Source organism: Charadrius vociferus, unplaced genomic scaffold (assembly GCF_000708025.1).
Source record: "Charadrius vociferus isolate BGI_N301 unplaced genomic scaffold, ASM70802v2 scaffold335, whole genome shotgun sequence".
NCBI lineage: Eukaryota > Metazoa > Chordata > Aves > Charadriiformes > Charadriidae > Charadrius > Charadrius vociferus.
In genome coordinates, this window is record NW_009648455.1 from 390,805 (window position 1) to 406,131 (window position 15,327).

General features: G+C 41.6%; 1 protein-coding gene across 1 annotated transcript; it reads right to left on the bottom strand.

Moving 5' to 3' along the window:
* On the bottom strand, positions 1 to 14,677 carry MCU (mitochondrial calcium uniporter). Its single transcript, XM_009885647.1, has 9 exons — positions 14,585 to 14,677; positions 14,411 to 14,480; positions 9,062 to 9,232; positions 8,023 to 8,127; positions 4,783 to 4,934; positions 4,096 to 4,299; positions 1,871 to 1,987; positions 490 to 671; positions 1 to 177 (listed from the first exon to the last, which is right to left on the bottom strand). Exons 1-8 carry the CDS (start codon positions 14,675 to 14,677, stop codon positions 594 to 596), a joined length of 990 nt encoding a protein of 329 aa, XP_009883949.1. The 3' UTR covers positions 1 to 177; positions 490 to 593.
* Positions 14,678 to 15,327: the final 650 nt, after the last annotated feature.

Genomic DNA, 15,327 nt, shown 5'->3' on the forward strand with positions numbered 1-15,327 from the left:
CCCCCCAATCCTGTATTTGTATACAATTGCCATTCAGATGGTTTTTAAACGTGACTATTTGCCAAGCCCTTTTCAGAACTAACATTCCATAATGTCCCATCTTCAGATTTAAGAGATTCCCCCCCCCTACAGTCCTTTGTCTTGATTAAAGGTAAAAACCCTCCACCCCCACATCACCTCCCAGCTTCCACCGAGAGAGAAAGAGAGATCTGAATCAGGTAAAGGAAAATTTAAAAAGCTAAGCAGGCTGCTGGTGTCTTATCAAGAGACAGACCCTGCAAAGCTGGAAGAAGACACCCCTACACCCCAGCATTACATTCTTTTCATGAACCCCCCAATCCTGTATTTGTATACAATTGCCATTCAGATGGTTTTTAAACGTGACTATTTGCCAAGCCCTTTTCAGAACTAACATTCCATAATGTCCCATCTTCAGATTTAAGAGATTCCCCCCCCCTACAGTCCTTTGTCTTGATTAAAGGTAAAAACCCTCCACCCCCACATCACCTCCCAGCTTCCACCTGCAATGCTTTAATTAACAAGGCAAGAGCTATGAACAGGTTTTTTGCCGGGGTTCAGAACTTCTTTGCTGATCAGTCCTTTTCATCAATTTGCTGGATGGGCAGGTGAACCTGCAGCGGGTCTCGAAGCCTCTTAAGGTCCAATTCTGCCTAAAAGCAAAAGACACATTATAAAGAACAAGCTCTCAATACACCTTCCCCAATACCATTCCCCTTTACAGAATGGAAAGCTTTTCCGTATTTCCTTGTTTTTCCTGTCCAGCAGGGAAGCGTTCAAAAAGTAAAGCAAAGTCACAGGCTCATATTTGGGAAAACCATTCTCAGCACTTACTGGAAGACACGTGCTCTGTACTTCTCTAAACCTGTCTACATGCAGTCACTTAAAAGGAATATGGTAGGGAAGATTTGATTCCCATAAGCTCACTGCAACCTTTTCTTTTAAAAAAAAAAAAACAACCCAAACCAACTAGATTCGTGGGAATGGTTGACTCTAGAAGAAAAGCTCCATGAAAATACAGCTACCCAAGGGTATCTGTATTCAACACGGCATGAGGACACCCAAAGGTCTTTCTGGATTTTCTCATGAAAGATCCTCGTCCTGACCTCCCTTCTACTCCTTGTGCAGCTCCTTCTTCAAGGCAGAGGAAGAACACATCTTGCCCTGGATATCCTACACTGTCATTTCCAGAGCCTAAGAATAAACAGAGAATGATACGGAGCAGTGAAAAAGAATGTGGTAGCTCTGCTTTTTCTGCTTATGCCATCCTTCTGCAGAAAGGCTCTCAGAAACACGAGGAAAGATCTCTACCTGACTCCTTTGTTGAACAGATCCCACAATGTGGATAGTCTGCCAAAAGTGTTCATCTGCAGAATATGAGAAATCTGCCCCCACTGCCTCTAACAATACAGCTAAATTTTTTTTTTAACATTACTTTCCAGGACTGCAACCCAGTGCACTGAAGTGCTATGTCAGGAAGACATGAACTGAATGGATGCAAGTCTTCACTCCTCACTAAATCCATCTGGTGTGTAGGAGCTGAGAAGAAAGGAAATCTTGAATTAGGCTCCTCTGAGGCATGAAATGCCTGAAGCAACTCGAGATTTGCCAGCAGTTTCTAAAAGGCCCTTACAGATACATTCAGGCAACCATTTCATGTTGATTTACACATCCAGCAGTTCTATTCCTGGGCATATCAAAGCCAATTCAGTGACTGCACTGGGACTGTGACAAGAAAGTGGGCTGAAAACTTAAGATACATCCATTCTTGTTTGAGATGAATCTATTAATAGCAGCTAAGAACTACCAAGCAGTAATTTCTTTGTCTTACTTCTGAAAAAATTCTTGTTACCTGAGCAATTGCATCCTTGAGTTGATTGTATTTCTCTAGATCAAATCGTGTCTTTTTGGCTCCTTTATGGAAAAATAATAAGTACTGTCTGTCTCTGGCATCTGGATAAACATATTCCTAAAAAGAAAAAAAAAAAGAGAAGATAGGAATAAAGCCACAACAGGATACAACTTGGCACAGTATGTATCAGGTGTGTTTTGGGAGGATGACTAGTTTCTGTCAGCAAAGGCACAAGACCAGACAGCATTGTCTAAGCTCACCCAGTGTGGTGGGGTAACCCCAGCTGCAGCTAAGACCCCACCCAGTCACTCACTCCCCTGCAGCCGGATGGGGGAAGAGAATCAAAAGGGCAAAAATCAAGAACAACTCAAGAGCCGAGACAAAGACAGCTTAATAAGTGATGGAGAAACCTGTAAGAGTGATGCAAAAGCAACCACTCACCAGCTCCCACCAGCAGACCAATGCCCAACTAGTCTCTGAGCAACAGCTACTTTGGAGAAACTACCTCCTCCCCCCCGGTTTACTGCTGAACATGACATCATATGGTATGGAATATCTCTTTGGTCAGTTCAGGTCAGCTGTCTTGGCTGTGTGCCCTCACAACACCTCACCCACCCTTCAGCCTGTTCCTGGGGGGCCCCGGGGTGGGGGAAGCAACAAAACAGAGAGGGCCTTGATGCTGTGCAAGCACTGTTCAGCAATAGCAAAAACACTGTTGCATTATCAAGACTGTTTTGGTCACAAATCCAAAACACGCACCATACCAGCTGCTATGAAGAGCATTAACTCCATCCCAGCCAGACCCAGTACAGTCAGGCATTTGCTTCTCTACTCATATGGTTACACTCCAGCAGCGAGTTACCATCACCTCCCTCCTGTCCTGAAGGTGTGAATCCTTCCATGCAGAGAGAACAAAAACTAACACATTTCAAAGTTCCAATACCCAAAAGTTGGTGGGGAGAAAGGGAAGAAAAAAAGCTATAAACACCAGAATAAGCCTTTGGAAGATGGCCCTGACTCTTTTTCTTAAGGTCATAAACACGGAATAGCTAATTAAAGCAACAATAGTTGCTCGTGAGTTCATCTCTTAACCAAGCTATGCAAGTAAGAACAAGAACCCAATACAACAGCTTTTGCCAGGGATACTCTACTGTAAAAAGTCACAGCTTTTTAGAGCGTGCAGATAACTGAGCAGCAGAGCTGTTCACACCAAATCCCACATAGCCTCTACAAAGCACGGGTCTGCCTCTGCTGCAGTTAACTCTCCCTTGCACCGGAACATCACACAGCCTCTGTGTCTGGTATGCATCCAATGATCAGGGCTGTCAGGTGGAGAAAAGCTGCATTCAGAGTCAAGCCATCCCTGAAACATCCAGATTTTAAGGTCTGGCAGAAGAGGGACTAATTGATACAGATGATGATTAAAACATCAAATCTGAGTTCAAATGCGGCAGAAATTCCAACTGCATTTGGCAAAAACTACTGCGGCACATGTGTCCTCAGCCCCTGAAATGATGTAGACCCCCGGGGACACCACACTGAAACACCTGCAGCCTCTGCTCTAATGGTCTTATGACAACAGAGACTCTTTGAGCCCTTCCTCATTATTAGGTGGGATTATGAAGTTTAAGGGGGAGCGATGAGACAAACCACGTACTAGAAATCCAGAGTCCATCACAACTACAAGGATCCAGAGAAAGATCTTTCATCTGGAGGCCAGACCCATGAAACACAAACAAAAGCACTTCCAACGCGATCCCCGAACATTTTTCTCTTTAAAAAGACCAGCATCTCATGTCAGAGATGTGTTCTTTCTTGAAACTCAGAAGGTACCTCATGCACCTGGTTTATTTGGGCTGATAAATCACAGCTCTTGGAGGCCTTTGGAGCAAGTCAACGTGTGTGACACTGCATGTGTGTGTGCATGCAGAAACTATTACCCATCACTAGATGAACCCGCATAGCTAAAGCAGTCAATCACAGAACATACATAAGCATTTATGGTAAGCCAACCAAGAAATCAGCAATCACCACCACCACCAGAAGACCCCACAACCATACACCACCATCCTGGACAGCACAAATTTAATCAAGTGGCATCTAGGTTCCGACAGGATAAGGAAGGGGAAAAGACACTTCTAACAGGCACAATTTTCCTATTTTTCTAGGGAGTAGAGCTCAAAGCAAGTCTTCTACTGAAGTGTCGTCAGCACAACAAGTCCTACCTGGCGAGTCATTACGAAATAAGCGTACATTGCCATGGCACTACCATAGGTGATGAAATAGGTGACTGGTTCCATAATGTCCCAAGAATACTCCCACCAGGTGAGGCGGGCCAGAATCCCAAACTGAGTGGCCATGTAGGCCAGGCCTCCCCACAAAACCAAGGTTGTCCTCTTCTCTGCTTGCCTGCTGAGCTCCATCCTTACCTGAAGGAGACAGAAGTACACATCTTACATTCTCAAAAATAGAATGTTAATATAATTAAGAGATATGTAAAAATAACACCTTGTATTTATATTAAATCTTAAGTTGAGACGTATAATTTAAGTCTAGGTTAATGCAGAGAAATCCAGGCTTCTTTTCCATCAGTATCTTACCATCATCCAAATTTTACTCTGAGCATGCTCTGCATACCTTGCAAAACTGCTTATTTCTCTATGTTCAGAGATGTCCTGTTGCATTATCCCCCATCTTTATTTACTACCAAGTTCATTTCCGATTATATAAAGCAAGTAAACAAAATACTTCCACAGAAACCAGAAACAGACATGGTTGGGTATACACTTACTGCATCTTCCGCTTCAATGATCTTAAAACTATTGGAAGCATGCCAGGGATCTAATTAAAACCTTGAAATAAATTAAGGCCACATTTAGAGGATAAGTAAAATACAATGGGAAACGTCTCACTTTTTCTAGTGGTGCTAGTTGCTCCTTCAATTCCTCTAGTCTCCCTATCAGCTCCTTCTCTTTGTTCAGCTGGTGCTCCTCAATGCACAAGGCAGTGTACAACTGCTGAATGACATCATTCAGCGTCGTTGCATTTTCATGGCTTAAGAGCTCTAGGAAAAAAAGAGACTGCTTTATATGCATTTATCCACAGAACTTCTCATATACTCTTCAGAAACTACTATTAGTCTGCTAAAGACAACCGAACAACTAAATGAGCACTATGCATCACACCAGCTGTCAAGAAACAGACAGAATTCAGACATCAGCAACCACAATTATTGATAATGGCAGCCAAAGATCTTGGGTTAGTAGCCCCAGAACATGTAGTCTTAAGATAATTACTTTAAATACCAATGCCAGGAATTGTTTCTCAACACTCTGTGGGCAACCCTGTGCTATGATGCCTATAGGACAATGGAATTCTCCCTCACAGTATTTAAATGAAAACTGTAACAGGGCCACTAACTGAAACTGCCTTTATCCCCGCATTTCAACACAAAAAGGATTCCCAAAGGAAATCAACTTGTAAAGGAGTTATGACTAGTGATATATTACACACTCCATATGAAAAAAAAAACCACCCCAAGTTTCAAATTAAAGCAAGAGAAATTGACATTAGCCAAATAATCTAAAAAAAAAAATATAATATATACACACATAGAATTTTTTTTGTAGCATCCTTGGTCTTGTACCTAAAGTGATCTTCTCAAAATACAATTTTACCAACACAGAAAACAGAACTGACACGGGAAAGCTGCAGCAACCTGTCTGGACTTGGCCTGCAACTCTCAAATGAGATAAAGAGTTTAGATTCATTAAAAGCTACGGACAACTTAAGTTTTACCACTAGCAGCTCAGGGGAACAAAGTGACTCAGTTGTCTGTGCCAAGGCACACAAAGCACACCGTATTCCCCTCCCAGCTAAGGGGCTGCTCTTCCCCTATGAAGGAAAAAAAAAACCACCCAAGTGTTCCTACTGAAGGGACCATCAAAAAGTACTTAGTATTTGAGATTACAGTATTCTGGCATTTCCATCTCAAAATACACAGGGTGATTTTGTAAAAAATGGAAAAGCAATAGCTGAGAAGTTTAACAGAACTAATCCCAGGGCCTATTTATGGGCACATTCATTTTAACACAAGCTAACTATAGAAATCTCCTTGGCAAACGAATCGGAGGGTGCATTTCATGTAACCTAGGTGATCCCAGAGCTCACCTACCGGCACACAACGGGTAGATCATACAAGCGAGCTAACCAAAGCCACACCGACTCACTGACACAAACTTTGCTCTCCCAAACATTAGGTAAGTGGGATGTATGAATTGCCTTACCTTGGGACAGCGATTTCTCCAGTGCAGAAATAGACACCATGTTTGCATTCTCATTTAGTTGTACTAAAAATTACAGACTAGACCAGCTAGGCTCGATATCATCACCTGCTCTCAGGGGCTAACAGTTGGAAGAGATATGTTGCTAAAATACTCACTCTACTTCTCTGGCTTACAGTATCTTTTAAGTGGGTGAAAACACCACATTCAGGACACAGAGCAGTGGGTTGAGAGAGCAGAGGGTAACTTTTTTTTTGTGTGCGAGAGATACTCAGTCTTAATGCAGAGTTTTCTGTCACGGTGCTTTTAGGGAGATGGAATAACACATCTCTAGTGGAGGTCAGTCTAATTCACAGATAGGGGAGAAACAACATCTCACCCAATGCTATGCTCCCAATTCCAGAGACTCCTGCATGCTGCACAAGTAGCTGCACAAAGTTCCCCAAGTCAGAAATTTCTTTTCTACATGGTATTTTGATATTATGAACAATAAAACGCTAGAATAAATTTTTATTATTTTCCTTGCACAAATATCCTTGGAAGCCAACTACATCTACAGAGGAAGATGGCATGTAACAGCAGGTCTTCCTGGAAGAGAGCCACCCAAGGTAGTCTCGGACCCAAAAGATATGGTCAGTCTCCTGATTTTTGATAGATCAGCCTCCGTTATCATGTTGTCTTACTCAGGCTGCTCAAGATGGTAAAAGGAACATTAACAGTTCCCTTGCAGCTTTTGCCTTATGAATGATTTTGTTCATTATCTACTACTTGAAGAGAGGCATAAGAGAGGAAGGCCCGAACACTAGGGAAAACATCCAGATAAATAGGGGAAGGCATTTCCACCATCTAACCTCACCTGGACATGCAAGTCAAATTATAAATCCTTACTAATTTGTTTTCCTGTCTACAAGGCTAAAAATTCCTTTTAGAAAAATACTGCTTGCAAACTTCACGTTATCGCCCGCAACAATAACAGAACAACAAGATAGACAAAAATGCCTCACTATCCGTTAGCCAAGCAACAAGCAGAGCAACATTTCCAAAACTGGTCCTTTTGCTTAAGTCCTCAGAGGTAATTACAGGCATGCGAGAAGCTGGTGCTTTATGAAGCCTATAAAGTCGCCTAGGAGAAAGAGTAGACAGTAGATGAAAATATCAAGTTCCTACCTTCGCCAGGAACTCTGGAGTGTCTCACAGATGAAAATATCAAGTTCCTTCGCCAGGAACTCTGGAGTGTCTCAAAAGCTTCTTACAAGTTTTCACATTCAAAGCCCATTACTTAAAAGCATTTTCTAATTGATTCAAAATAGGTTGGCTTCCCTTCCTATTTAATTCTTAGTAATATAATCTTGTAAGAGCACGGTCTCATCTATTTCACTGCTTGTTAGCTAACAAGGTTTCAAGGTTTATTTGCAATATTCAAAGTACCACACTTAAAAGGAAATAATGTTAACTGTCAGGTGAGGGAACGATTTATTCTTCCAAATCAGATAATGTAAGTTTCAATCTAATTCCCATTTTATATTGTACTCCTTCAGAATGAGTTAAATTAAATTACTTTTCAGTAATTAGAAAAAAAAATCAGAAAAATTTAGAAATTAAAAGAAATTACATTTCTTTATTTATTCCTCTTGTGCGGGGGGGTTTTACTGGCTTTGAGCAGAATGAATATTTGCTTTTCATCATTGACTATTCCGATTACTTGGATATCACTAATTTAGCGTCCAAGGGCAGGATTAGATACTGCAGGGTTTCCTTTAGAGATAACACTTCATGTTCTTGAACAAGTTAATGAAGCAGGCTGCAATTTAACAGGGAACTGAATACTGAAACTTAATTCTAATGTTTACCAGAACGAGGCTGGTTTACCTCTCTTTGGTGGTCTAACATGGTATGTGACATCATTAATGATCAGTTTGAAGTCATCCAGCAGAAGCAAATCTATGCCTGTGGAGGAGGCGACACGCGTGCCATCTGCAAGGCAAACACAGATGACTTGTTAAACAGTAGAAACAAAATACCTAAACATGCTGTAGCTAAGTAAGTTGTAATGCCATCCCAAATCCAGTTGTTGGACTTCCACGTTTTTCCACAGACAATACTCTTCATCAAGATGGATATATAGATTGGGGGAGCTTAACATGGCAAATACCAGCTGAGCTATGTGTGCAGCTGCTTTTCTAAATCTTTGATATTTTAGGTCATCTTATAAAAAGCAGTTCAGGTCATCCTGCACAGTTTGAATATTTTACTATGTTTTGCAATACAATCCACTTAAGTCACCTTCATCTCTCCCCACTGGCATTAGAAATGATTATTTCAATCTCTGATATCAGACAGCTTTGACATCACTAAGTTAGCAAACACTCTCAGGCCAAGACTTTTCAGGAAACACCTGCTTTAATGGCACTTTCATAAGACGTCCTCGTGACATTTCAGAGCTTTGGTGGCTACCAGACACATAGCAATCGAGCAAAACATAGCAAAATGTGACATTAAATGAAATATGACCAAGTTTTCATAGCTAAGCAAGATACTATTTCCCTTGTACCACCTTTTACACTCAATTCCTTACAAATCAACTGGAATATTCACATAGGTTGCATAGCTTGCATCTTTCATACTAAATAGTAGGAAACTCACCAAAAACACAGACATTAGTCCTAATGGACGTAAGCTAAGCATTAGGAATGTTTTCTTACTTCACTCTACAGTCAGATTTCCTTGGCAGACCAGACTATACAGGGACAGTTAACAATATTCTTACTCTAGGAATGGCATTTCTACCTTCTGTTTTTTCAGGAATGTCCAAGATCTCACACCATAACAAGCTTTTACGTAAAAAGCTAAAGGCTAGATGAAAATAGCTGGCAAAGAAGTAAATCAATTAGTTTGTAAACAACAGTACCTGCTGAATAGATTGCAACCCGATCAATTCCACGGTCCTCTGCTTGCAGCTGTTGTAAGAACACACCAACAGAGTCTGAGATCGGTTTAAGCGTGAACTGGCAACGCTCACGCCGGGATGGAAGATTCACAGAAATCACAGGTAACCCGTTTTGGTAAACCACCGTCACTTCTACAAAGACAACAAAAATGCAAGTTTATCATTAAAAATTAATCGACCTTCTTGTAATAGTTATGTATTTGTCCCATGGAGAAAAAGGCAAACACTGTTATGAGCCGAACATGAAAGAGACTAAGTTTTTGGTTCATCTTTTATCAATAGATGTGTCCATCAAAGAAAAATAGAGGGATGACAGAGGTTTTCACTCCCATTAACTTGGCAGTATCTGTTAAACTTTCTGTGCTTTGTGGAAAAGTAGAAGATGTTTACTCTAAGCCCAATCACATTTATCATAGAATCACCGAACGGTTAGATTTGGAAGGGACCTTAAAGATCATCTAGTCCCCCCCCCCTGCCATGGGCAGGGACACCTCCCACCAGCCCAGGTTGCTCCAAGTCCCCTTCCAGCCTGGCCCTGAACACCTCCGGGGATGGGGCAGCCACAGCTTCTCAGGGCAACCTGCGCAAGGGGCTCACCACCCTCACAGTCAAGAATTTCTTCCTGATATCTAATCTAAATCTCCCCTCTTTCAGTTTAAAACCATTCCCCCTCATCCTATTGCTCCACTCCCTGATAAAGAGTCCCTCCCCAGCTTTCCTGTAGGACCCTTTAGGTACCTGGGGCTCTTAGGTCTCCCTGGAGCCTTCTCTTCTCCAGGCTGAACAACTCCAGCTCCCTCTGCCTGTCTTCACAGGAGAGGTGCTCCAGCCCTCTGATCATCTTTGTGGCCCTCCTCTGGACCTACTCCAACAGGTCCATGTCCTTCTTATGCTGGGGGCCCCAGAGCTGGACGTAGTACTGCAGATGGGGTCTCAAGAGAGTGGAGTAGAGGGGCAGAATCACCTCCCTCAACCTGCTGGCCACGCTTCTTTTGATGCAGCCCAGGATGCAGTTGGCTTTCTGGGCTGCAAACGCACATTGCTGACTCATGTTGAGTTTCTCATCCACCAACACCCCCAAGTCCTTTTCTCCTCAGGGCTGCTCCCAATCCATTCTCTGTCCAGCCTATATTTGTGCATGAGATTGCCCTGACCCATATGCAGGACCTTGCACTCGGCCTGGTTGAACTTCATGAGGTTTGCACAGGCCGACCCCTCAAGCCTGTCCAGGTCTCTCTGGATGGCATTCCTCCTCTCCAGCATGTTGACCACGCCACAAAGCTTGGTGTTGTCAGCGAACTTGCTGACGGTGCACTCAATCCCAACATCCGTGTCACCACCAAAGATGTTAAATAGTACCGGTTCCAGTACTGACCCCTGAGGAACACCACTTGCCACTGCTTGCCACTTGACCATTGAGCTGTTGACCACAACCCTTTTGAGTGCGACCGTCCAGCCAATTCCTTATCCACCAAGTAGTCCATCTGTCAAATCTATGCCTCCAATTTAGAGACAATGCAACATGATATCTAAAAGCCACAACATGGCAGCACAGTATGTGTTTTTGAGAACCATTATGTATTAGTTTTTGAGAACCAAAGTATTTTGGACTACAGAAAACAAAACACTCTGCAATTTATCTGGATTTATACCCAAAGCCAGACTGTGTATATTAGGAAAGATCAAGGAATAACCTACTTCAAACCTTTTTATTCTTGTTTAGTTCCAGTTTGCTCCTCTCTCTCCTAAGACAACAAAAATATTTAAGAGAGCAGTCAAGGAGTACGAGGTTGTAGCAACAGTGCTCCGAGTTTAAGCTTCAAGGTCATTTCATCTAAAATTCATGGGATCAATACATTTTGTACTTCAGAAGATAGACATTACTTCTTAGGTGTAGATAAAACAACATTTTCCATTTCCTTAGTGCTGTCAGGAGCTTTTTCAAGAGCTTTCTTAAGGATTTCAGTGTACCTTTCTAAAATTTATGTTAGTGACCTGTATGAACTATAAGCTAGTTATTATTTTACCGCCAGAAACACAGCCCACTGTGTGCTTCAGGATATCCATACATAGAAAAAATGAAGTTAAGAGTTCGTATTCCCTAAGCCCTTTACTGAGTCACAAACAGTCAAAATTTTCCCCGAGTGCAGTAGTTGCCAAGATATAGCAGCACACCTAAACATGATTCACTTTGGAGTGCTACGTATTTTTCTTATGTAAAAATGTAAGGTCTTTTTTATCGCACAGAGCATTTGCCATGTCTCAAGGCTTGTGCAGTCACACCCACCCACACTGCATCTGGCTTCATATTCCCACCTGTTGTAGCTTTGGCCAACTCTAAGAACCACACCATCTACTTAAACTCCTCTAACTCATGTATTGACATGCCAAGTCAATTTAAGCAGCTAACATCAAAACTAGTTGGTCAAGGAAGTCAACGCAAGTAGAAATAGAAGCAAATAATGTAATTTTAAGTACCGAAGGAAACTCTTTCTCAGCATGCCACTGCTAAAAAATTTTTGCCACTGACTGCCTTTATGCCTCTCCTTTCAGTGATTTGCTGCCAAATTAGAGAACTGTTTATCACAGGATCCTTTGCATATTAGGACAAGTCTTGGGGCAACATGCCCTTCTGAAAAGGGAGGAGGCTGTTGAGAAAGGATGCACCAAGTACACTTTTACAAAGCCAGAAGAGTTCTTTTGGGTTTACTGTCACATGCCTTCAAGAATTGAATCAAGCATACCAAGGTTTTTTGCCCTGTTCCAGGGGATTGCTATCCAGTGCTGACAAAGAGGTCATCATGTCATGTTTAAACACTAGGTGGAAATGACCAAGTATGGACATCTAAAAGGATTAAAGCATCCCAAGAGGCCCCAGTATTTGGAAGCCTACAAACACCTATTCTCAAAATTCAGACACCTGACAAGATTTTAGTTTTAAGCTTCAAAACACTAAAGCTACTCAGAGACAACAGTCAGGTATTTACTGAAAAAAATAAAGCAAACTGCCAATTTATTTGGACACTTAGACAGAATTTCAAGCTCCTTATCAACAGCTGTTATGACACCAGCTATCAGACTTTTTGATTCTTTCACTCAAGTATTTGAGCAAGAGACTGGTAAGAAATAGATTAGCATTAGCTACACTTGTGATAGCAGGCTCAGATGGAATGATCAGCATGTTTAGAAGCTTAAAATAGCCACTTAAGTATTGAATTCATTGGTTCTGTGAGCAGCATATACAACATTAACTTATGCACTGCTTACATAACCACAAGACACGGAAAAACATTCTTTACTTAAAATGCTGCCTTGATTATACAGGCAGCGAGCCAGTTTATTGTAGAGCAGAACAGATAACAGCGTTTGCACCAACGCTTTTCAGTGTATCCCCATTGGTACAACACAACCACAGCTCAGTGACTGCCAGCTGTGGAGGAATTGCCTACCAGCACCAGCCCTGCTGCATTTTAACCCTCCACAGACCTGATAAGAGATCTCAGTGATAAACGCAATAGGACAGACTGCACCAAGAGTCATCAGCATTGGCACCACACACAAAACCTTTCTCAAGGATCTCTAGCTTAGGTGAAGTGTTAAAGACCAAATTATTTATTTCGGATGACAGGCTCTGTAAAATCTGGAATTACAGCTAGTTTATGTTTTCCTCACAAAAAGCTTGTAAAAGTAATTTTCTAGCCTAAATCACCGGTGGGGAAAGTCCATAATCCCAGTTTGATCCTCTCATCACCTCCCACACAAGTAACGTCTGGTCAGATTTCTACTGCATTGGAGAGGGAAGAGCCCAGAGGCAAATAAAAAAAAGAAAAAAAATCTAAAGGACATGTCAGTAACACAAACCTAACAGACAGCTCCAGTAAAAGTTATTAACAAGACACTGCGATATGACTGTCTGCCTTGCTCTCCTCTGTTCTGGCAGCCCTGTGGATTGCCTGCACGAGGGCAACTACAAGCTACTAAGTGGTCAAAGCATTTTGGCATATCACTATAGAGCTAACACTTTGGCTAATCTTCACTGATTACATTTTAAGCCAGTGTTTAAATAAACGGGACAAGTAAAATAAAGTAATTTTATACGACTGTATTTCACTTATATTTACAGACACCTACAACCTGGCCAGGGATGCTGCTAAATAAGACAGTGGAGAATTTTAAAAGCTTTACACATCATATTAAGCGTGTGGTTGCTGTGAGGTATGAATTGCATCCAAGCACTACAAAGTTTTCACTCAACCCTATGTGCACCAGTAACAGGTCATTAGTATTTTTTAAAGATTTCTGAGGCAATACATTACGCCAAAACAAGGTACGGTAAAAAAAGGAGGTGGCCAAAGAAGTCAGTGTTGAACATTTACTACTGGTAAAGGTGAAGTTATTGGAAGAAACAACAAAAGTATTCAAGCACAGTATGAGGAAAGGTAAAAATCAAATCAGGCAAGTAGCTACACACTTACATTATCCTCTCAACCTTACATTTGCCCTCTACACATCTATTTAAGCTTTCAGGTTTTTATTTTGAGTTCTCCACAGCAGTCACGTTCTCTTTGTGTTTGCACACACTCACTATCCTGGCAGGGGAAGCAATTGTGCCAGAACTCTTTACTTTATTAGCTTTCAGGCTTTATTAGCAAGCCTTAATAGGGAGAGGATCCACTAACCGCTTGTGTCAGTCAGCATAAGTGCTCTACTCTTTGCGCACAGCATGCAGACGTTAAGCCGGCAGTGATCTCAAAGCTGCTTGTTTCCTCTTTGTATTCTATCATACTGAGATTTTTAAAGTTCCACCAGGGCATTCTTTTGCTTTATGTTATCACAACCTTATTTTAAAAGCTTAATGTCTGAGCTGTCCCAGAATTTAAATAAAGGAATAAAATTGCCTTGGTTTCACAACTTATTCACTGCAGCAAGCAGTACTTTCAAACATTTGAGCAAGTATCTGGTATGATGTCATTACATAAATGAAGTTATCGGGGCACGCAGGACCCTGAAAGGTAGGCATCACACAGACCTCACGGCTACATCAGGAAAAAGTCTGGCAAAAACATTTGGACAGTTGCATGCAATTACATCTTTCTTTATAAGGCCTGTCTGTTTTTTTAAGGACAGTTATCAGAAAAGTTGACTAGTTCCTTATTTCTTCTTGACTGACTTTGTTCTCTGTCACTTCCTTAGTCCAAAACTGGAGTACCTGCTAGCCAAAAAAGCCTCAACCAGTAAAGGGGTCAGCGAACATGATTTAAGTTAGTGAAGTCAGAAGTGAGCCAAGAGTTTCTCCATGTCAATACTTACCATCAGAGGGCACTACTGTACTGCAATAGACCACTCTCACACTCTGCCAAGGAGAAAGCCTCTGATGCACCTAGAAAATACAAGCACAGCAAAAAGGACAAATGTTCAGTGCCGCTCGTCTGGCAGAATCACACCCCAGTGCCACCTCCTGTCCCCCCTCCCGCCATCACCTACCCCCAATGCCTCTGCTAGGCATTTCCTCCCCTCCACCGCAGGGGTAACCACAAACCAGGAGCGCCTGTCAAGAACAGCCTCTTCTTTTACCATCTGCCACCCAGTGGGGTTTCCCCCCTCAGCCAAGTTCACCTCTCCACACCTCACTCTCAACTTACATAGTTTAAAGCAAGAATGTACAACAGAACAGCTGTGAGGTTTTTTTTTTTCATTAATGTAAAATATATTTTCAAAGCCACATTGAATAAATCAGTTTTAGGAAATCATTTTAGATTACTACACAGACATGGAAAATAGAAATCACACCAAACCCTCAGTCTTCAAAGGTTAACCCCCCCTCCCCAAGTTTTAGCATAACGATAGGGGAGAGTTAGGGAGTTGTGGATTAAGAGGTTAATTCTCTCTCTCTCTCGTTTTCTCTGCTTACATGTTGTTTTTTTTTTCTTGCCTTTCAGAGGGAAGCCAAACTCTAAGACACAAGTAGTAAACGTGCCTGTTCATAGCAGAACAAATTGTTCAAGATAAAAACAAGAATTATGATACTGAGTTATAAAAAAAAAAAGTGCCTAGTAAGAGAAGAAAGCTCATGAATGGTTCATATGTTCTGCAATTTTGGCAGGGGACTAATTCATGAAAATCTAGGATCAGACTGATTTGAAGTCCACCTTCTAAAATAAGTTATACTAGTTATATACTAATCCTCTCCCAACAATGAAATTACAATTCTAGCACAAAAGAGCTCA